The sequence below is a fragment of the Pipistrellus hanaki genome (genome assembly GCF_964339955.1).
Source record: "Pipistrellus hanaki genome assembly, chromosome: 5".
NCBI lineage: Eukaryota > Metazoa > Chordata > Mammalia > Chiroptera > Vespertilionidae > Pipistrellus > Pipistrellus hanaki.
The window spans coordinates 25811684-25833157 of record NC_140507.1 but is presented as its reverse complement, the minus strand read 5'-3'; the positions used below and the strand labels follow the sequence as shown (position 1 = coordinate 25833157).

General features: G+C 43.9%; 2 protein-coding genes and 1 pseudogene across 3 annotated transcripts; all 3 read left to right on the top strand.

The window, feature by feature from the left end:
• Positions 1-66: 66 nt before the first annotated feature.
• Positions 67-8459, top strand: HARS2 (histidyl-tRNA synthetase 2, mitochondrial). The gene is made up of 13 exons (XM_084884992.1): positions 67-334; positions 1745-1819; positions 2297-2416; positions 2539-2634; positions 3283-3408; positions 3510-3617; positions 4106-4204; positions 4508-4601; positions 5106-5233; positions 5327-5569; positions 6267-6383; positions 6593-6739; positions 7120-8459. The coding sequence occupies exons 1-13, from the start codon at positions 227-229 to the stop codon at positions 7177-7179; spliced, it is 1521 nt and encodes a 506-aa protein (XP_084741118.1). The 5' UTR covers positions 67-226; the 3' UTR covers positions 7180-8459.
• On the top strand, positions 8314-8723 carry LOC311623177 (small EDRK-rich factor 1-like; annotated as a pseudogene). The gene has a single exon. The product of its transcript is annotated as a small EDRK-rich factor 1-like (transcript).
• Positions 8724-10352: 1629 nt separating this feature from the next.
• Positions 10353-17211, top strand: ZMAT2 (zinc finger matrin-type 2). The gene is made up of 6 exons (XM_084885037.1): positions 10353-10480; positions 10789-10882; positions 12193-12316; positions 14138-14211; positions 14762-14907; positions 16191-17211. The coding sequence occupies exons 1-6, from the start codon at positions 10463-10465 to the stop codon at positions 16332-16334; spliced, it is 600 nt and encodes a 199-aa protein (XP_084741163.1). The 5' UTR covers positions 10353-10462; the 3' UTR covers positions 16335-17211.
• Positions 17212-21474: the final 4263 nt, after the last annotated feature.

Genomic DNA, 21474 nt, shown 5'->3' with positions numbered 1-21474 from the left:
CTCCAGCCTAGAGAGCCTCCGCCGAGCGCAACACCACTTCCGGCTCCTACAGGAAGTGCCGAGGCTGCGAGGGAATCTGAGAGGACCGGACCCTGGCTGCGGGATTTGGGACCGCTCACCTCCTTCCTGGGAGCTCGGGCGTTGCCTCTTCGACGCTGTGCTTCTTGGGGTCCGACCGGCTTCGTTCCCAGGTCTTTCGCCGGCTGTCCCGGCCTCCCGCCGCACGATGCCCCCGCTCGGGCTCCGGCGCGGCAGGGCTTGGGCAGCGCTGCTGGGCCAGCTCCTGCGGCCGCCGCGGGCCGTGTGCGCCGGGCCGGGCCGTCCTCACAGCCAGGTGAGCCGGCCCGAGGGAGCTCCGGTCCGGCGGGACACGCTCTCCAGGTCTGAAAGCATGAACTCGCGGCCTGCGCTCCAGTAGCAATACAATTGGCTTTTTACCGAGTGCCCACCATGCACTGAGTGAAGTGTTGTGGATGCTTTGTCATTTTAATCTCCGTAGCCATCCTGAGAAGTTGGGGTTGTCATTTCCATTTACAATTGAGCAATCAGAGACTGCATGGTCACATGGCATATCTTTGGCTGTAGTAAAGGAGTATTTTCATTTAGGTTCACAACTCCTTATTTGAACCTGTTGAAGTCAAACACATGAAACTTCCTTAAGCAAAATATACGATTATTCCCACGGAGGTAATTAATGACCATAAGTAGACGGTTCACATTAGGATTCACCCCAGAATGAGTCTCAAACAACAACGCACCTAATTTTTGGTTTTCAGACATTTTTGGATTTTGGGATTTCAGAGAAGGGATTGTGGACTTGAACTGCCTACCTTTGGAGGAGAGAGCCACCAATGTATAGAACTACCACTATATTTCTGGAAGGGCATACAGCCTGCTGGTGATAAACAAAGTCATTGATTCTGTTTTATGTTAGGAAGGACTCTGTTGTCTTTATAGCAGATACTTTGTGCTGTCATGAACAGGGCTTAGGTCTTTTGTTATTAATTTTCAGTCACAGCATCATACCAGTCGGATTTTTTAGTTCAATTAGGAAATCTATTCCTGTTCATTCTAAGACATGCTCTGTGTCCTTGGACTGGCTCTTTTCTGTCTTCAAGTTTTTATCTGTCTCTAAGCTTAATGACCATTGCTACCTTATTTTTAAAAATATATATTTTATTGTTTTTAGAGAGGAAGGGAGAGGGAGAGATAGAAACATGAATGATGAGAGAGAATCATTGATCGGCTACTTCTGCACACCCCACACTGGGGATGAGCCCACAACCAAGGCATATGCCCCGACTAGGAATTGAACCATGACCTCCTGGTTCATAGATCCATGCTCAGCCGCTGAATCATGCTGGCAGGGCACCATTGCTACCTTATTTAAAATTCTTATTTTCATTCTTTGGGAACTGAGACCTGGAAGAAATATACTAACCCTACCTCTAGATGGTTGTGGTGGTAATGGTGGATTGTTCTTTACCTTCATTGTTCTTGGGTACTTAAACTATTTTCAGACAGTTTGTATGGTAAAGACCTGTCCTCATGTGTATTACATATATATTGCAGATACAACATGGTTTTTGGAGCGGGGCTGAGATTGGAATAGATAAAATAGTGTTCAGGCTTCTTGTTACTCAGGACCAAAGCTCTTTGCAGGTTGGTGGTCCACAGGGCCAGCCTTGTCACAGGGCTGGCTAATCTTGAGAGGTGCCGCGTCTCACATTCCTTTTTCTGCCAGGTTGCAGAGGCAGTGCTAACATCCCAACTGAAGCCACATCAAGAGAAGTCAAATTTTATCCTCAAGACTCCAAAGGTAACTCCCTTTATCCCATGAAAGTGCCTTGGAGGTCTGCCCTCTGTTCTGCTTGTCTTTTCCTGACCCCTTTAAAAATCCTTTTAATGCCGGGACCGGTTTGGCTCAATGGATAGAGCGTCGGCTTGGGGACTGAAGGGTCCCGGGTTCGATTCCGGTCAAGGGCATGTACCTTGGTTGCGGGCATATCCCCAGTAGGGGGTGTGCAAGAGGCAGCTGATTGATGACTCTCTCTCATCGATGTTTCTACCTCTATATCTCTCTCCCTTCCTCTCTGTATAAAATCAATAAAATATTTAAAAAAAAAAAATCCTTTTAAGCCTAATTAAAAGAAAAAATAAATCTACTCTTGAGGTACTGGTACTTAGAGTTATCTGAACTCAAAGAGATTTCAACTCCATGCCTTAGATTGTAGGTGTAGTTTAACTCTTTGTCTTAAATGGACTTGTTTTCACTATGGCTACTTTTGGTTTCTAGGGCACCAGAGATTTTAGTCCCCAGCAAATGGTTGTGAGGGAGAAAATACTTGATATAATTGTTAGCTGCTTTAAACGTCATGGAGCAAAAGGGTTGGATACCCCAGCATTTGAGCTAAAGGTAAGTGGAGAAAAAAGTGCCAGAACTCCGTTTTTCACTTGCCTTCAGTTTCCCACGGGGCTTCTAGCTTTTGTCCCAGAATCCTCCTGTGAAGTGTGGCTCCTTCTGTTTGGCCCCTGCAGGAGATGCTCACTGAGAAGTACGGAGAGGACTCTGGGCTCATCTATGACCTGAAGGATCAGGGTGGAGAGCTACTGTCCCTGCGCTATGACCTTACTGTATCCTGTTGAGTATATTATTTTCATATACATTTTACTCATTTCCTTTCATCTCTCACACTTCCATTATAGAGAAAGGGCAAATAGCAATATTAAAACATTTCTTCTAATTAATTTCCTTTCAATGTGCATGAATTTCATGCACCAGGCCACTAGTAATAATATAAGAACTCAGCTGGTGTGACTCAGTGGTTGAGTGTTGACCTATAAACCACGAGGTCATGGTTCAATTCCTGGTCAGGGCACATGCCCAGGTTGCAGGCTTGGTCCCCAGTAGGGGATATGCAGGAGGCAGCCAATCAGTGATTCTCTCTCATCATTGATGTTTTTATCTCTCTCTCTCCTTTTCCTTTCCTCTCTGAAATCAATAAAAATACATTTTAAAAAATCAAAAGATGAAAAATCAAACAATAGAAGAATTAATATAAAAGTAATACTATTTCACATACAACTGTAAACCTATTTTTGCTCATCCTGTATACTGAATGCCAAGTACTGCTAAGTCTTGGGGATAGTGGGAAACAAGACAGACAAGGGGATTGTTCTGTGAATGGGATTCAGTTGATAAAGGCCTATCTTCCCTAATGTCTTTACACTGAGCCTAAGCTTTGGATGCAGTGTCCTTTCTCCTTAACCTACTTTCGTGAGGTTCCTTTTGCGCGTTATATGGCCATGAATAAACTGAAGAGGATGAAACGCTACCATGTTGGAAAGGTGTGGCGGCGGGAGAGCCCAACCATAGCCCAAGGACGCTACCGGGAGTTCTGTCAGTGTGTGAGTGACTGCAGGAGGCAGCGTGGTCTGATAGTTCTGGGGGCCACAGCCTGGGGACTGGCTGCTGAGTAGAGACTTTTTTTCCTTCTCTTTTGCTGTAGGATTTTGACATTGCTGGTGATTTTGACCCCATGATCCCTGATGCAGAGTGTTTGAAGATCATCTGTGAAATCCTAACTGGATTGCAGCTGGGGGACTTTCTCATTAAGGTGAGGTCCAGGCTGGGGAGTTAGGGGAAAAGTCTGGATTTGGCCTGATGCTGTCTTAAAACATAGGTGGCCCAGACTTTAAGCCTGCAGCTCTAGGACGTTCTAAGTTCAGCTGTTGCATTTTATTGTATATATATACTAGAGGTCCGATGCACGAAATTCATGCAAGAGTAGGCCTTCCTTCCCCCAGCTCTGTCACCAGCTTCCCTCTGGCACCCGGGACCTGGGCTTCCCTCTGGCTGCTGGCAGGCACCCGGCACCCAGGCTTCCCTCGCAGCCCCGGCTTCCTCCGAAAGGTCACCCAGAAGGATGTTGGGAAGGAACCTTCCAGTCTGATTAGCATATTATACTTTTGCTATTATAGATCTAAATGGTCATCCTATAGAATTTACCTTTCTATCTCTATGACTCAGGAGAGTAGGGACTGTCATTGTTTTCAGAGAAAGGGTATTGACAAGGCACTTGGGTTACTGCCATTGAGTTCACAGGTCAATGACCGGCGGATTTTGGATGGGATGTTTGCCACCTGTGGTGTTCCAGAAAGCAAGTTCCGTGCCATCTGCTCCTCCATAGACAAACTGGACAAGGTAAGAAAGAACACACGTTTCAGTAGATCCTATCAGAGTTTCTGCCCTGCCCTTAAATCTAGACCCTTAGAGGAAATAGTGCCTGGAAGTGAGGGAGGTAAGGAGATATTCTGAAGCAAGATTTAAGTTTTGCTGTGCAGGGGGGATCATGGCTGGATTTCCTAAGCTGCCTCTGACTTGGCTGACTTTTCTGAGTTTAGTTTTAGCTACTGTGACATAAATACTGAAAGGAAGATATCCTTTTCTGGTTAGAGAACAAAAGAAAGATCATGGGGCGGGGCTAATGTCTGAATGTTTGTTTAGATATCTTGGAAAGATGTGAGACATGAGATGGTGGCAGAGAAAGGCCTGGCTCCTGGAGTGGCTGACCAAATTGGGGACTATGTCCAATGTCATGGTAAGAACCAGAGTTTCAAAGCTGTATGAGAGAGAACCAGAGGGAGGGTGATATGTGTACAACCTCTACCTCAGAAACAGCTCCTTTCTGTAGATGCGCTAAGCTCTAGAGCCTGTCTGAATTTTATTCCCCTTTTATTTATTGTAACCACCTTATGTCTTCAGATGGCAAAGGTAGAGGCAGAGGAAGAGAGTCTGGTCATATGAGATCAGTATCTTTTTTTAATGAAAATGAGGAGCCCCCAGCTGATGTGACTCATTGGTTGAGCGTTGACCCATGGACCCAGAGGTCACCGGTCACATGTCCAGGTTGTGGGCTCAATCCCCAGTCCAGGGCAAGCAGCAGGCAGCCAATTGATATTTCTTTCTCATCGATGTTTCTCTCTCTCCCTCTACTATCTTTCTCTCTCAAAATCAAAAACATTTAAAAAGTAAAAAGATAAATTTGGATGAAATACATTTGCGTGAAGAGCACAGACCCTATTTCTCCCCACATGTCTCCCAGGTGGGCTGTCCTTGGTAGAGCAAATGTTCCAGGATCCCAGACTGTGTCAGAGCAAGCAGGCCTTAGAGGGCCTGCGGGATCTAAAGCTGCTCTTTGAATACCTGACTCTATTTGGAATTGCAGAGAAGGTAAGCTGAATTGGGCATGGACCTCCTGCTGAGCTCTGGGGCTCTCAGGGTCCTGAGTCTTGTCTAGGACTGACGCTAGCCTTGTTCCCACAGATCCGCTTTGATCTAAGCCTGGCTCGGGGCTTGGACTACTATACAGGAGTGGTCTATGAAGCAGTGCTGCTGCAGGCCCCAGCTCCTGCTGAGGAAGAGCCCCTGAATGTGGGCAGTGTGGCTGGCGGAGGGCGCTACGATGGGCTGGTGGGCATGTTTAACCCTAAAGGCCACAAGGTGCCGTGCGTGGGGCTCAGCATTGGGGTCGAGCGAATCTTCTCCATTGTGGAGCAGAGGATGAAGGTGGGTCCTAGGTAGGGGTGGATTGGGACTGGAGGCCTAAAAACTCATGTTTCTGAAGTGCAGTTGGACAGGTTTTCTTTTTTTCTTTTTTCTTTTTTTTAAATATATTTTTATTGATTTTCCACAGAGAGGAAGTGAGAGGGATAGAGAGTTAGAAACATCCATGAGAGAGAAACATCGACCAGCTGCCTCTTGCACGTCTCCTACCGGATGTGCCCGCAACCAACGTACACGCCCCTGACCGGAATCGAACCTGGGACCTTTCGGTCCAGAGACTGATGCTCTACCACTGAGCCAAACCGGTTTCGGCTAGGTTTTCTTTTTAAAAAGAAAATTTGTTTTGTTAATCCTCACTGGAGGATTTTATTCCCATTGATTTTTAGAGAAAGTGAAAGGGAGGGAGGAGCAAGGATTGGGGTAGGGGTGGGGTGGGGGTGGAGAGAAAGGCATTGACTGGTTGCCCAGGGATTAAACCTGCAACCCAGGCACATGGCCTTGATTGGGAATCGAACCCTTGACTATTCTTTGTGCAAGGCAAAACTCTAACCACTGAGCTACATACTCTAGTGTTGGACTGTGTCTTTTTTTTTTTTTTTTTTTTTTTTTTACTGTGTTTCTTATGATTCTTTTTGTCCTGAGTTTTGGAAATTATCTGGTGCAAAGGAAGTTTTTATTTTGGTTCTTTCTCTTTTATCAGACTTCTGGTGAGAAGATACGGACCACAGAGACCCAAGTGTTTGTGGCCACTCCACAGAAGAACTTTCTCCAAGAACGGTTGAAGCTAATTGCAGAGCTTTGGGATGCTGGGATCAAGGTATGGTGGAGCTAATTGCCAAGCCATGTAGGTATATGTGGAATTCAGGCACTAGGCCCATTTCTACTTCATGCCTAAGTGGAACTCAGGTTCTTTCCAGCCTTCTTTGGATAGCAGGGCTAGCTACTTATTTCTCTGGAAATGCGCACTCCTGGGGTGGGGTGGTGTGGTCCCTTCTAAATCCCCTACTTTACCTTCATCCTTTTCAGGCAGAGCTGCTGTATAAGAACAACCCTAAATTACTAACGCAACTGCACTACTGTGAGGACACGGGCATTCCACTGGTAGTCATTATTGGTGAGCAAGAGCTGAAGGAAGGAGTCATCAAGCTCCGTTCGGTGGCCAGCAGAGAGGAGGTGAGTGTGCAGGCAAAAGTGGAAAGGACCAGGTGTTTCTACCTTTTCAAGATTCTTTAAGAAATATGTTACTGGCTGAGGAAATATCTTCAGAGTTGATAGTGATAGAGATGAATGAAGACCCATCCTAGCAACCATTGTAGCCCATGATACTGGCTGGGTAAGCAGTGGCTATTTTGAGACTAATGAACAAAATAGACATAGATCAGGCATTTGAATCCCTTTAGTCTTGAGGACATACATTCTGTAAGTCAGCTTAAAGCCCACACTGGTTGCATAAGTAGTGGGGGTGATACAGAGTAAACTGAATCTAGAAAATCAATGGCTAAGGAGCTATATCACTCTCTACTTTGTCACATGAGGGTTCTCTTATGTTCCAGGTGGCCATTAAACGGGAACATATTGTGGCTGAAATTCAGAAGCGACTATTGCAGTCTTGATTCTTTCCTGATTGTCATCTGCTGCTCTTTGTAGAAAATGTTTCATCTAGGACTGAATTGCTGATGGGCTTCACAACAGCTGGCCAGGATGGGTGACAAGTGCCTCTGCCTCCTCCATCCATCCTGGGCACAGAAATGGAGAAAGCCCCGAGGACTCCTGGGCTGTTGTGAGCAGCTACTCTGCATGGGTGCAGATGGCTGGTGTGTGAGAAAGACATGCTCTAACTGCAGAGACAGATGACAGATTTCATGTCCCATTGGAATGCTGCCAAGAGGTGCTAAGGTGCTTGCTGTGAGCAAGGCTCTGAAAAGTCACCTCCGGCTGAGAGGATTCTGAACCATTGAGATCAGAAGTCAGATACGTAGCCTTCCACTGTGGTTTCTGAACCAGATTCTGGGAAATTTGTCCACAACCTGCTATTGGCCTGTCCAATTTTGGGGAGACAGTGATGTGGGGCAAATGGCTGCTGTGTACTTTGTTTGAGGACAGAGATGCTATCACAAGGGCATAGCAATGCCAATATTGATGTGGTAGGTCGCTAGCCCATCTACTGTTAACAATAGCAGGGTGAGGCTGTCCTTTTTTTTTTTTTTTTTTTTTTTTTACAGAGAGGAAGGGAGAGGGACAGAGAGTTAGAAACATTGATGAGAGAACCATCAACCAGCTGCCTCCTGCACACCCCCCACTGGGGATGTGCCCGCAGCCAAGGTACATGCCCTTGCCCGGAATCGAACCTGGGACCCTTCAGTCTGCAGACCGACACTCTATCCACTGAGCCAAACCGGTTTTGGTGAGGCTGTTTAATAATTTTGAATATTGAACTTTATAAGTAACCTAACAATATGGAGATTTGATCTTTTGAGGTTTTGGAGACCATTTTCTGTGCCAGAATCTCTGCTCTGTTTCATGTCCTGCCATGGAGGTGGCTGTTCTAGAATTGGTCAGATAATATATTAAATAAAATATTTAATGTAGTAGTTTGGGTTGTTTGTTATGAAAGGATTGTTTTGCATAGGACATAGAAAATGCTTAAGTGTACACTAAGAATTCTAAATCTTTTTTTGTTATTGTTAACCCTCACATGAGGATATGTTTATTGAATTTTAGAGAGAGTGGAAGAGAAGGGGACAGATAAAGAGAAACATGGGAGGGGAGACGTCCGCTGATCGCGCGCGGAAGTCTGTGCTTTTCCGAGTCGCTCTCTTCCGGGCTCGGAGCGGTGGTCGGCATGGCCCGTGGAAATCAACGAGAACTTGCTCGCCAGAAAAACATGAAGAAATCCCAGGAAATTAGCAAGGGAAAAAGAAAAGAGGATAGCTTGACTGCCTCTCAGAGAAAACAGAGAGACTCAGATCATGCAACAAAAGCAGAAAGCAGCTAATGAGAAGAAGTCTATGCAGACAAGAGAAAAATGATGACTGACAATTTGGAAAACCTGGGTGCTACTGCCAACTAGGTGTATTTTATAAGCTCTATGATCAAGATTTTGTAGAGTGAACAGTCATTACATATGTTATATCTTTATAAAAACTTGTAAACTTTATCTTTCAGTCTGACTTAGTATAATGTTTCAGGATCTTTCTTCAAAAAATAAAACAGTAACCATGTATGTGAAAAAAAAAAAAAAAAAGAGAGAGAGAGAAACATGGATATAAGAGAGGGACATCAATTGGTTACCTTCCACATGCCCTCAGACCAGGGCGGGCAAGGATCAAACCCTTGACAGGAATTGAACCCAGGGCCCTTCAGTCTATTCACTGAGCAAAACTGGCTAGGATGCGAATTCTAAATCTAGAGCAAGGAGTAACCTTTATGGAGTGATGCTCTGTAATCAGTGAAGGGAGCAGCCATAGTTCCCCCAACCAACTTCGAGCACTCAAGTCACTAAATCAGCAGTGAACCATCTGCCAGAGTTCTTCACCCTAGAGTGTTGTTGATAACTGACCTTCCTAAGTATAATTACTTTGATTAAATTGTGTCCATATATTGGCTATAATCCTCAGTTGAGGGAAAGTGAGTTACCTATAGAGTGATAGCACTGCTTCAAGATAATCAGACAAAGGTACAAAAAGCGCTTCCACATGTGCCTTTGCCAACACTTCAGTGTTGGGGAGGAAGCGGCATATCTTTAGTCCGTTCTGGTAAATAGGTACGGTGACCAGACATCCTGCTTTTGGTGGGACAGTCCCGATTTTTAACAACTTGTCCCGCGTCCCACAGCGTTTTAAAAAAGTCCCAGTTTTTGGAAAGAATGCATGACTAGGGAACTGCGGGAGAACAGGAAGGGAATATACGGTTTTCGGCGGCCATGTGGCTATTTAGCCAGGATGTGAGTTTTATATTATTTTTGTTAATTTCATGTTAAACTTTAATAAATAATTGTTGAGAACTGATTATAGAGAACTGCTTATCAAAGTTCGCATTGTTGATCAGTTGTTAGAATTCACTCAAATGAGAAATATGCCAAAGAATAAAATAATACTATACATAATTTTTATTTATTATATTTGTAAATTGTACTTATGTTGAAATTTAAAAAAATATATTAAAATACTATTTTTGCGTTCTATGAAAATTTTTGTTGCTCTATATCAGGGGTCCTCAAACTTTTTAAAGTGGGGGCCAGATCACGGTCCCTCAGAGAGCTGGAGGGCCAGACTATATGAACTACTAATCCCTACTGTAACACCTCGGCTGCGCTCACTGCCCAAAAAACCTGACGGGCTGAATCAGACTCCTCTGCAGGCCGCATGTGGCCCGCGGGCCGTAGTTTGAAGACCCCTGCTCTATATAGACCAAATTTTTAAGAACCCCTCCCCCCCATTCCCTCCCCTCCGTCAATAGTGTCCCACTTTACCAATGTTAAAATCTGGTCACCTTATAAATAGGGCATCTGAAGCCTAAAGACAGCACATCTGCCTTAAAGGTTTAGAAACGCTTGGTAATGCACGCAAGTTAATTAGACTAGAGTGCACTGATCCTCAGGTTCTTCGTTTGTAAAACAGATGAGTTGAACTTTCAGGGTTGTTTCCAAATGCCAGAGGAAAAAAACAAAACACGACTTTGCAGGTGCCCTTACTTCCGTGTTGCTTCATACTCTCCCTGCGCATGCGTCATTTTATTGACGCGGAGGCGGGGCTTACACTCCTATTTTAGGAGCCCTCCAGTCTTGAGCTCCTTTCCAACGGCAGACGCTCAGCTTATTGGAGAACAAGTTTGCTTTACGGCTTCGAGGTCGCCTTTTACGACATTTTCCGGCTTCCCATTCACTTCGCGGTGAAGATGGCGTCCAGCAGTGGGGTAGGTGTTGTGTGTAGGAGGGTTGCAGCGGGTGGAGGGTCTGAGGGGGTTTCTCAGCGCGGAATATACTGCCCCGGACTGGCTTCCCGATACCTCCGTGCGGTTTTGCGGCCCCGTAGGCCCTGGCGCAGAGTGGAATCGCGGCGGTCTCTAGGGTTGGGGTCCTGAGGCCACTTCAGCCTCCCGGTGCGCTCTGGGGAGCCTTCGTTCTCCACAGGTCCCGGGGCCGCCTTGCCGGTGATGACGAGGTTTCTCTCGGCGTCCGACACGATTAGCAACGAATTCTGAGGGATTTTTTTTCTCCACAGACGAAAAACTTGGACTTTCGCCGCAAGTGGGACAAAGATGAATACGAGAAGCTCGCTGAGAAGAGGCTCACGGAAGAGAGAGAAAAGAAGGATGGTGGGTGCCTGCTCCATCAAGGGCTAAGGGTATCGTAGAGGCAATGCAGTGGCTTGGAGAGCCGGTGGGGAGTCGCAATGCACTGCCCTCTTACCTGTGTAAGAGCCCTGCCTTCCTGGTCCTCATTTTTTTTTTTTTAATGTATAAAATGAACAAGGAGATGGACTGAAGTGATTTTGAGGTGCTTTCCAGCTCTGTTGTCCTGTGCTTCTTTGCCCTCCCTTTGCTTGGCTCATGTTAGTAGTTTCCTGGAAAGAGTGACAGAGAAGTCAAGAGGAGTGTTTTGCTGCTATGCATTACTGTTATTGAAGACCCTCTCTTTCTGTTGAAATTACTTAAGGGGGAGAAGAACATGCCTGGCCCAATCTAAACCTTTTCCTGTAGTCTGAGAAGAGTAAGGGTACTAGGCCGAGAAGGTTTGATTGTTTCTGCTAGTGCTTAGTAGTGCTGTTTTCTGTGCCTTGTACAATGTCAGGGAATTGGTGCGCCTCTCCTAGAATAGAGGTTGCACTGTACAAAAAGAAGTACTTGATTTTTCTCATATACTTTCCAACCTGTATGTTCTTTTTTCACTTTGCCTCCATGCCACTTTGCATCTTTTAGTTTTTATGTAGCCTATATAATAATAGTGTTTGGCACATAACAGGTAATTCCTAAATTAGTTCCCTTTTTAAAAATTTCCCCAGGTCGCAGAAGATTCCATTCTGTTATTATGCTTGGGTTATCTGAAAACATTATTGAGTATCTTTGCTCTTTTTTTTTTTTTTTTTTTTTTAATATATTTTATTGATTTTTTACAAAGAGGAAGGGAGAGAGATAGAGAGCTAGAAACGTCCATGAGAGAGAAACATCGACCAGCTGCCTCTTGCACACCCCCCACCGGGGATGTGCCCGCAACCAATGTACATGCCCTTGACCGGAATCGAACCCGGGACCTTTCAGTCCGCAGACCGACGCTCTACCGCTGAGCCAAACCGGTTTCGGCTTCTTGCTCTTTTTTTGAAAAGGTTGCTTTTTGTGAAAATTCAAAACTTCTCCCTTCAATTCAGCTAATCAATGAGTAGAAAACATTGCTTTTTTACTTATTGGCTATAAAGTGAGGAAATACTGTAGTGAGTTAAGGATTGCTTATCTTTTTTCCTGTTCAGACTCTCCCTATCTAATGCTAGAAGTACCTGTTGTGCCCCTTGCTTCAAGTTTCAAAAAAGAAATGAGAGTAAACCTCTGGATTTTGAGTTTCATGCATATCTTTTCTTTTCTGGTTAAGGAACTGCAATATTGAAGGGACTTCCTTCTCTATTATATTTCAGGAAAACCAGTGCAGCCAGTCAAGCGGGAGCTTCTCCGGCATAGGGACTACAAGGTGGACCTGGAATCCAAGCTTGGGAAGACAATTGTCATTACCAAGACCACCCCACAATCTGAGATGGGAGGGTGAGTGGCTTTTCATCTTACACCGCAGTCAGGAATGGGTCTAATAGATTATGTTGATTTTAGGAAGTGTTGAGGATTTCTGGGTCAGGATAACAATCTTGTTGCCTGTAATTCCATCCTTAGATTTATTTTTCTTTGTCTCCCAAGGTCTCAGGTTAACATTATAATATCTCGTAGATGGGTCACTCTGTAGGCTCCTTCATATTAGCATTATACGTAACTACTTACTGTCTTAAAAGGGATAATTGGTTCTCATACTGGAAGGAAAGTACTACTGAGGAGATTTTTAGAGGCAAAATTAGGTGCAGTTAAGGTATGTGACGTGTCTGTGTTCATCCAGGATGTAAGTGGAGCTGAAGGATCTACTTCCAGCCTCTGCCACATGGCTGTCGTTTGGCAGCCTCAGTTCTTCATTCCAGGGGCCTCTCCATAGTCCTTCTTACAACAAAGTAAATGGTTCTCCAGAGCAAGTGATCCACATCGACAGACTAAGTTCGAAGCCATGTTTATTTATTTATTTTTTTAAATACATTTTCTTTTTTATTTTTTTTTAAATATATTTTATTGATTTTGTACAGAGAGGACGGGAGAGAGATAGAGAGTTAGAAACATCGATGAGAGTCATCAATCAGCTGCCTCTTGCACACCCCCTACTGGGGATCTGCCCGCAATCAAGGTACATGCCCTTGACCGGAATCGGAACCCGGGACCCTTCAGTCCCCAAGCCGACGCTCTATCCATTGAGCCAAACCGGTGTCAGCTCTAAGCCATGTTTAAAAAAAATTTTTTTTTTTAATTTTATTGATTTATTACAGAGAGGAAGGCAGAGGGATAGAAAGTTAGAAACATCGATGGGAGAGAAACATCAATCAGCTGCCTCCTGCACACCCCCTTACTAAGGATGTGCTCGAAACCCACGTACATGCCCCCTTGACCAGAATTGAATCTGGGACCCTTCAGTCCGCAGGCCGATGCTCTATCCACTGAGCCAAACCGGTTAGGGCTTAAAAAAAAAAAAAAAATATATATATATATATATATATATATATATATATATATATATATATAAAAAACTTAATGTTGGAAGTGAAATAGCATCACTTAAAAAATTTTTTTTTTCAATTCTCAACAGGATTTTTTTTTTTTTTTTTAGAGAGAGAGTAGAGGAAAAGAGAGTGACATGAAGGTGAGAGACATACTGATTGGTTGCCCTTCCCACGTGCCTGGACCAGGGACCAGTACCGGGGATGGAAATGAAACTGAGGTACACGCCTTGACTAAGAATCTAACCTGAGACTATCTGTCTGAGGCTGACACTTCATCCACTGAACCAATTGGCCAGGGCTGCATCACTTTAAAAAAAAAAAATAAAATAAAATAAAAGCCTTTATTGATTTAAGAGAGAGAAAGAGAGAAACATTGATCAGTTGCCTCCTGTACCTTGACCAGGAATGGAACCTGAAACGTGGGTATGCACTCTAACTGGTATTGAAATGGTGACCTTTCGGTGCATGGGATGACACTCAGCCAGCGGGGCCACACTGGCCAGGGCAGCATCACGTTTGATATATCCTGTTGGTTACAAAGACCAGCCCTGGTGTAAATGGGGGGAGGACTACACAGTTTACAAGTATTAAGAGGGTAGGGATCATCGAGAGGCCATCTTGGAAGTTACCACACTTTTCCAAGAGCTAAGGCTTTTTGGAAATGAGCAGTGCTTCCTAAAAAGACTTTTTACCTAAAAATATTAGTTTCTTGGTTGAAAACAGTACAATCCTTTACAAACAGATTTGACTCATGCTGTTTCTTCCTGTTTACTAGATATTACTGTAATGTCTGTGACTGTGTTGTGAAGGACTCCATCAACTTCCTGGATCACATTAATGGAAAGAAACGTAAGGCTAGGAGGTGGTTTGTGACTGGGGCTGGAATCAGGCTTTGGTGTCGGGGATGGGGTAAGGGTGGTTTCGGTTGGGTATTTTCTTTAATGCCTGGGGAACTCTGCATTTGCTTCAGCACAAGTTATCTGTTACTTCATTGTTTAATGTTTGGAGGCCGTGAGGTGAGACACTGTTCTAGGCTCTCCACAAGCCGGAACCATGGTTTTCTGGGTTCAGGTGTCCCCGTGACATGGATCTGCTCAGTAAGGGAAGTTTAAAGCCATTTGTATCTCATTAATCTGGGACTGCAGCTTCTGGAATTAAGTAAAGCCAAGGGAGTTTTGTTTTTGTTTTATCTATAGCTATTTTTGCTGTGTGTTTTATAAGAAGATGTTTAAAAAATGTCAGCAGGAAGCATGTAAAATCTTGCTCTCTGGCATATGTTGTCAGATTGGCCCAAATAAACTTTAAAAATTTCTCAAAGGAAAAAATACTATCAGAAAAAGGCTCGAAGGGCTGAGGATGTTGTTAGTACCTTACCTTCTTCGCTTTTGACCCCACCCAGATCAGCGAAATCTGGGCATGTCTATGCGTGTGGAACGTTCCACCTTGGATCAGGTGAAGAAACGTTTTGAAGTCAATAAGAAGAAGATGGAAGAGAAACAAAAGGATTATGATTTCGAGGAAAGGATGAAGGAGCTCAGAGAAGAAGTAAGGCTCTCCTGTCCTTCCATCTTCCTTCCCCCAGCTTTGAATAGTATGTTAGGAATCGTGGGGAGGCTGATTTTCTCTGTCTCTCTTTAACTGATTCTAAAGAGAGAGGAAGGGGGAGAAAAAGGAGAGAGAAACATCAATTGGCTGCCTCCCGTATGCACCCTGACTGGGAATCGACCTAAAACCTGGGTATGTGTCCTGACCTGGAATTAAACCAGTGACCTTTCGGTGTATCAAGCCTGTATTCCAGGCATGTTCCCTTAACCAGAACCAAACACAGTACCCTTCAGTCCGCAGGCCAACACTCTTTTCTACTTAACCTACCCTTTTTTTTTCTGGATTCAGTGGGCCATATTTTTTATATTAGTTTAAATAAATGTACCTGGTCTCCAAGAGGCTAGTGGAACTAGGCTGTGTAGATCACAATTCTCTTTCCTCCACTTACTGGCTGTGAATCTTGGGCAAGTTACATAAACTGTGCTTCGATTTCCTCCAATTAGATATCTTAATATATAACATACTTAAAGCACTTAGACCAGTTCTTGGCATGTACTACATACCTCAGAATGTTACTTGCTATTAAGTGGTTTTGCTTTTATAACTACTAGAGGCCCGGTGCATGAAATTCATGCACAGGGGCAGGGAGGGTGCCCTCAGCCCAGCCTGCATCCTCTCCAATCCGGTTCCCATCGGACATCCCTCTCACAATCTGGGACCACTGGCTTCTAACTGCTCATCTGCCTGATCACCCCTAACTGCCCCCCCTGCTGGCCTGGTTGCTGCCAACTGCACCCTCTGCCGGCCTGGTCGCCCCTCACTGCTCCCTCTGCCGGCCTGGTCGCCCCATGTAACCTGCTGTTTGGTCGTCCCTCACTAAAAACCCTGCCTGCTTGGTCACCCCATGCAACCCGCTATTCAGTCATTTGGATGTCCCTCACTAACCTACCTGCTGGCTTGGTCCCCCACACAGCCTGCTGTTTGGTTGTTACTGTGAGGGCATTGTGGCCAATTTGCATATTACCCTTTTATTAGTATAGATTAACTAAAGATGAACTGGAATGTAGGATTGAGAAGTGCTCTCCACACGCTAAAACTTCTCTTGTCCTTTATACTCTTTATACTCTTTACTGTGGTTTTTCCTCTGCTTTTGAAATTTTACTTGTCTTTAACTATTTTCTCCTAAAAATAGAAAGGAATTTTGAAGCTCATCTATCTCTTTCAACAATGTTTGGCTCAGGAGCCTGAACTGATACTGAGTGGTTTCCCCCTCATCCCTCCAGGAGGAAAAGGCCAAAGCCTACAAGAAAGAGAAACAGAAGGAGAAGAAAAGGAGGGCTGAGGAGGACTTGACATTTGAGGAGGATGATGAAATGGCAGCTGTGATGGGCTTCTCTGGCTTTGGTTCCACCAAGAAGAGTTACTGAGGCTTTCTATGCGTGGCCCTTTGCTGGGCTTAACTTTGAGTGTGGGCGGGGTCGTTTTTTCGTGCAGGGGGGAGTACTTGGGAAAGTCCTTAACTGGCAATGGGAGGACTAGAGGGCGGGTGTTGATGGTTCCCCTCGACCTTGAGAGAAAGCACAGGAGGCAGAGGTAATGCTGTGGCCTTTAGCCTCAGTGTCTCACCCGCGTCACAGGCCCTTTGCCCATCTGTTCCCAATAAAGGAAAACCTCTTCTGAGGCTGCTTTCCCAAAACTTCCCCTGCATCTTTCCCTCCTCGTCTATCCAGTCTTCTACGAGCATCCTACATTTATCCTGTGTTCTCCCTTTGTTTTAATTTTGGCTCTTGCTTGGCCTTCCACAGAAACGTTCTCTGGGCCCCCAGTTTCTAGCTGATATCATATCCTTGACCAGCCACTCCCCACCCCCCACAGTGGTTCTCTGGCCACCTGTGCATGCATGTGTACTTTTGCCTGGGTCAGTAGTATGTGTGGATGTGTGTGCATGAATCTGTCACATAGAGGGAGCCTGAACTAGAACCTCAGAGCATTATTGCCTTGGGGCTCGATAGCCTTGGTTTCCTCAGTGCATGAAATAGGAAATTAAATGGAATGAGTGTTTGGTGTGGATTTTGTCTGTTGAGTTTTTTTAACCTTTGTTTTTCATATGTAGATTGTTAAGCTATTCCTGTTTTATTTTATTGAGGATTACTCTGTTTTTGTCTTCCTTGTGAGCAGGCTCTTGGAAGAACCTGTTTGATGCAAAAAAGAAAACGGAAAAAAAACACACCCTCATATGGGAGCCTTTGTGTGTCAGAGGCTGTTCAACATGTATAATAAATGGCATTGACTGGGCCTATTTCACATTTTGTGGGAACATTCCATATTTTTTCCCTGTGTATTTTTCTTCTTCCCACACTGACGGTTTCCCATAGACGGTGTATTCTCCCTTCATTTGAGCCCTGTCGCTTTTTCCCCCTTGGTTCCTTCAGCATGAGTTGTCTTTTCCTCTAATGGGTTCTCTGTCCAGAGGACTCTGAACAGAACTTTTCCTATAATTTTTAGCCTCCTTGGGTGGTGTTTTAGGAACAGCAGAGGTTCATCTTGAACTGAGGGTTCCCTTACTGCAATTAGGCTAGGCGCAGGGTCACTCACTCTTGGCACTGTTGACATTATGGATTGTACAATTCCTTGTGTGTGAGCCCCCCTGTGCATTGTAGGGTGTTTAGCAGTATCCCTAGCCTCTACTCAGTAGTTGCCAATAGCACCCCTTCCCCAAATTATAACTAAAAATGTCTGTCCCCAGGAGTGGGGGTGAAATCCTTCCAGTCAGCTCCATTGAGAAACTGTCTTCTCTGCTTTGGTCTAACTTGAGTATTAGATGGTAAAGAGTGATTAACTAAAGGAAACACAATTTTGATATTCCCTGGATCAGGTATTGTGCCAAGTCCCATGAATGCAAAGGGGGGGAAAATCAGTCTTTTAAAACAAAAGTTATATAAACATCAAGCAGGTAAATTCTACAACTTTAGCTGTTGCTATTTGGCTTAAGGCTGTCACCATAGGGCTTGACTAAATTCTCTGCCCCATGTAGTTTTCTGAAATCCTTAATGTATCAGAATCATCTGTGGTCCCCCCAAATACCCTGCTCTTTTCTTTGGACTTCTATCCAAAATTCCTTTGCTGTTCAGGATTTTTTTTTGCCTATATTACTTTCGTTAATCCTCACCCGAGGATATTTTTCCATTGATGTTTGAAGAGAGGGAGAGAGACAAACAAATACTGGTTGTATCCTGCACATGCCCCAACCAGGGCCAAGGATTGAGCCTGTAACTGAGGTACGTGCCCTTGACCAGAAATTGAATCTGGAACCTTTCAGTTCCCAGGCCAACCAGCACTCTATCCACTGAGCCAAACTTGGCAGGACTGTTTTTTCCTATATTATTTCTAATGCTGAATCCTGCCCCTGGGAACTGTGAATGTGTTTCAAGGCCTGGCTGAAAGTTTGACATACAGTGTTTTTTGCCCAATCGCAGGCTAATTAGTGGGTGCATTCCTTGTCATGATTATATACTATACGGGTCCTTGTATAAGAATCTGCCCTAGTGGACTGGGACCTTTTGCTCCCCCATTCAAGTCAGGTTAAAGAAGGTTATCAGTGAGCAGATAACCTTCCATGGTTCAGTATTCATTTTTCAGGAAACTAATTCAAGTTGGCTTCAAATCATCTCCCTCTTTGGTACAGAGGAATCTTACCTCTGGCCACTCTACTAAAAAACTTCTAAATTGGTTTGAGCCTCCAAGGGGCCTGCCTAGGTCATGGGTATTTGGAGGAACTCAATGTGGTAAGTTGGAGAAGGGATGGAAATTTAGGAGCTCAGAGCAATCCCAGAGAACTCAGAAATCTCTGGAAGAGGAACTTCATTGATATTTGTTTTCTAAAACCCATGGGAACTGCATTCTGATTGAGGAATATGCCTGTGCCTGGCCTACTTGTTTTCATTTATTCAGTATATGTGAGTATGTTCTAGGCTCTGGCAGTATCCTCTGGGGCAAGGCACCAAAGCTCCAGGTGTTGTGGAATTTACCTTTTGTAAAATGTCTACTTACAGTATTGGGTGAACAAAAATTCAGTATGGCTCCAGATAATTCTGTGGCTTCAGGTATCACATAATCCCCTCCAGAAATTTAAATGTGAAGAATATTTAGCAATTCTACTCTAAAGTATCCTAAAAACGTACTTGCCTATGTGTACATAAACATACAAGGATGTTTACTGAAGCTTTGTTTTTATAATAGTGAAGAATTTAAAATAAAACTGGTGCAGCCCAGCTGGCATGGCTCTGGTTTAGGGTCAACCCATGAACCATGAGATGAGGGTTCCATTCCCGGTCGGGGCACATGCCAGGATCATGAGCTGGATCCTCAATATGAGGCAGGCAGGAGGCAGCCCATCAGTGATTCTCATAACTGATGAGATGTTTGTATCCCTCCCTCTCCCTTCCTCTGAAATCAATAAAGTATTTAAAAACATGTAAAATAAAAACTAGTACATTTATACTTGACTGTAAAGCAGCCCTCACAATATAGATTAGATCTATATTTACTGACAAGAAAGATCTCCAAGGCATACTGTTAAGTAAAGAAGCACAGAAATTGCCCAACAAACTGATCCCCAGTAAGCACCCCAATCATGAAAGTAATTCGTGTAAAATATATAGGTTGAGGGAAAGGACTGGAAGGATATACACCGAAATCCTACCTGGCTAACTGGGGAAAAGTAGGAATTGTGGAAGAGAAGGGTTAGCTACTTACGCTATACATAAAAGGGGTTTTATGGGGGATTTCAAGTAAATTTAAAAACCAGTAGCCGAATAAGTAATGCTATATTAACACCTGGGAGAGGAGCTGTAGGATTTATCTGGTTTAGGTGCAAAGTTCAAGAAAAGGCCTGAAATACAGTTGGAAGCTTGTGAAGAAAGAGTGAATTCCTGATTAAGCTCTGTGAAAGTTGGTTTGATGACAGGATGACCCCGTGTGGTGGACTGCAGGAGTGCAGAGGCTGGTGGGTCAGGTGACTGCTCCTGGCAGGAGAGGATAAACCCGGAACTGGGAGAGCTCACTGAGGAGGAGGGGGGACCTGAGTCATTGCTAAGTGTTCTCAGATGGGCACCGGGTAGGGTGGGTGAGTGGGTGTTGCGGGCGACAGCGGATTGGACAGTTTTTCGGTTGGAAAATTATCCTGGATCACTTTTACTTCTGTCGATTTGTTATGACGTATATCCTTCTCAGCAGTGAAAAGCATTTATTCCAAAGTGCACATCTGGGCTGGCTTTAGCTCAGCGGTTCCTTCGCAGCAAAACTTCCTATAGTCGCACTCGCCTCAGGGCGAAGCGGTTCGCGACCCGCGGGCGCCCTCCAGCCCTTTTGCTGCTGTCTCAGCTTTCTTCATCTTCCCAGTAATCAGCCTTGCTTATTTGTTTTGAGATTCCTCCCATTCGGGAAAAAATCAAAGCAACCTTGTTCCCAAACGACTTTCCCAAATTGAGCAGGAATCAGGACACTTTGGAGAAATGCCAGTATTGGGGAGAAAATGCAGAGATGAACCCCAGAGTATCCTATAGTGCTGGAAAATAAGGAAGTGCTAAAAAAAAAAAAAAAAAAAAAAAAAAAAAGAAAGAAAGAAAGAAAGGAAGAAAGGAAGAAAGAAAGAAAGAAAGAAAGATAGAAAGATCAACAACACACAAAACCAACGCCAAACAAACAAACAAAAAAACCCTTACTTTTAAAATTAATTGCTGTGTTTAGTAATGCTTTGGCTTTTGTTCCAATAGTTACTATATGCTTGTATCTTTTCGAATGTCCTCAAATTCCTTTTCCTTTCTGTATTATTTTGTTTGTCAGCTATATCTTGATTCCCGATTTATTACTCATATTCAGTTATTTTATTCTTTTCCCCTTTCTCTCCTCACTTCAGTTTTTTTTTCTAGTCATATTGTGTTTTTGGTTTTTTTGGTACTATTTTTCCATCCTTGTCATTACCTTTATTTTAGTCAGAGATCTACAACTTAATATATTTAATGCTCACCATCAAACTGCTGTCTGCATTTTCCCCATTTAATTCTTAGTTGGATGAGCCCATTCTCTAGTTAACCCTCAAGAGAGGCTTCTGAGCACAGTGTTTTGAGTTCTTGAATATTTATGTATTTATTTAGTCTCTTTCCCTCCTCGCTTAATATCTAATCAAGTTTCTCTTAGTAATTTTCCATCCATTAATTCTACCCTCTGCTCTTGGTTTTTGTTTTTAGCATAATTCTGGGACAGGAGTTTTACAAAATTAATTCATTAATTTTACCATCCCCCCACTTCTCTCCCTTTTGGCAATCATCAGCTTGTTCTCTACATCTATGGCTCTATTTTGTTTGTTCATTTGTTTTGTGGTGTTGTTTTTGGTTCCACCTATAAGTGAAATCATATGGTGTTCATCTTTCTCTGCCAAACTTATCTCACTTAGCATAATATCCTCAAAGGTCCATCCATGTTGTAAATGATAAGATTAAAATTTTTTTTTTTATTGATTTAAGAGAGGAAGGGAGGGGGAGAAGAAGATATAAAAACATCAATGAT

Coding starts and splice junctions, on each gene's coding strand:
- HARS2 (XM_084884992.1), top strand. CDS start 227: ATGCCCCCGCTCGGGCTCCGGCGCGGCAGGGCTTGGGCAGCGCTGCTG. Junction 4,602..5,105: donor GGACTATGTCCAATGTCATG/GTAAGAACCAGA, acceptor CATGTCTCCCAG/GTGGGCTGTCCTTGGTAGAG. Junction 5,234..5,326: donor TATTTGGAATTGCAGAGAAG/GTAAGCTGAATT, acceptor TTGTTCCCACAG/ATCCGCTTTGATCTAAGCCT.
- ZMAT2 (XM_084885037.1), top strand. Junction 14,212..14,761: donor TCACATTAATGGAAAGAAAC/GTAAGGCTAGGA, acceptor GACCCCACCCAG/ATCAGCGAAATCTGGGCATG. Junction 14,908..16,190: donor TGAAGGAGCTCAGAGAAGAA/GTAAGGCTCTCC, acceptor TCATCCCTCCAG/GAGGAAAAGGCCAAAGCCTA.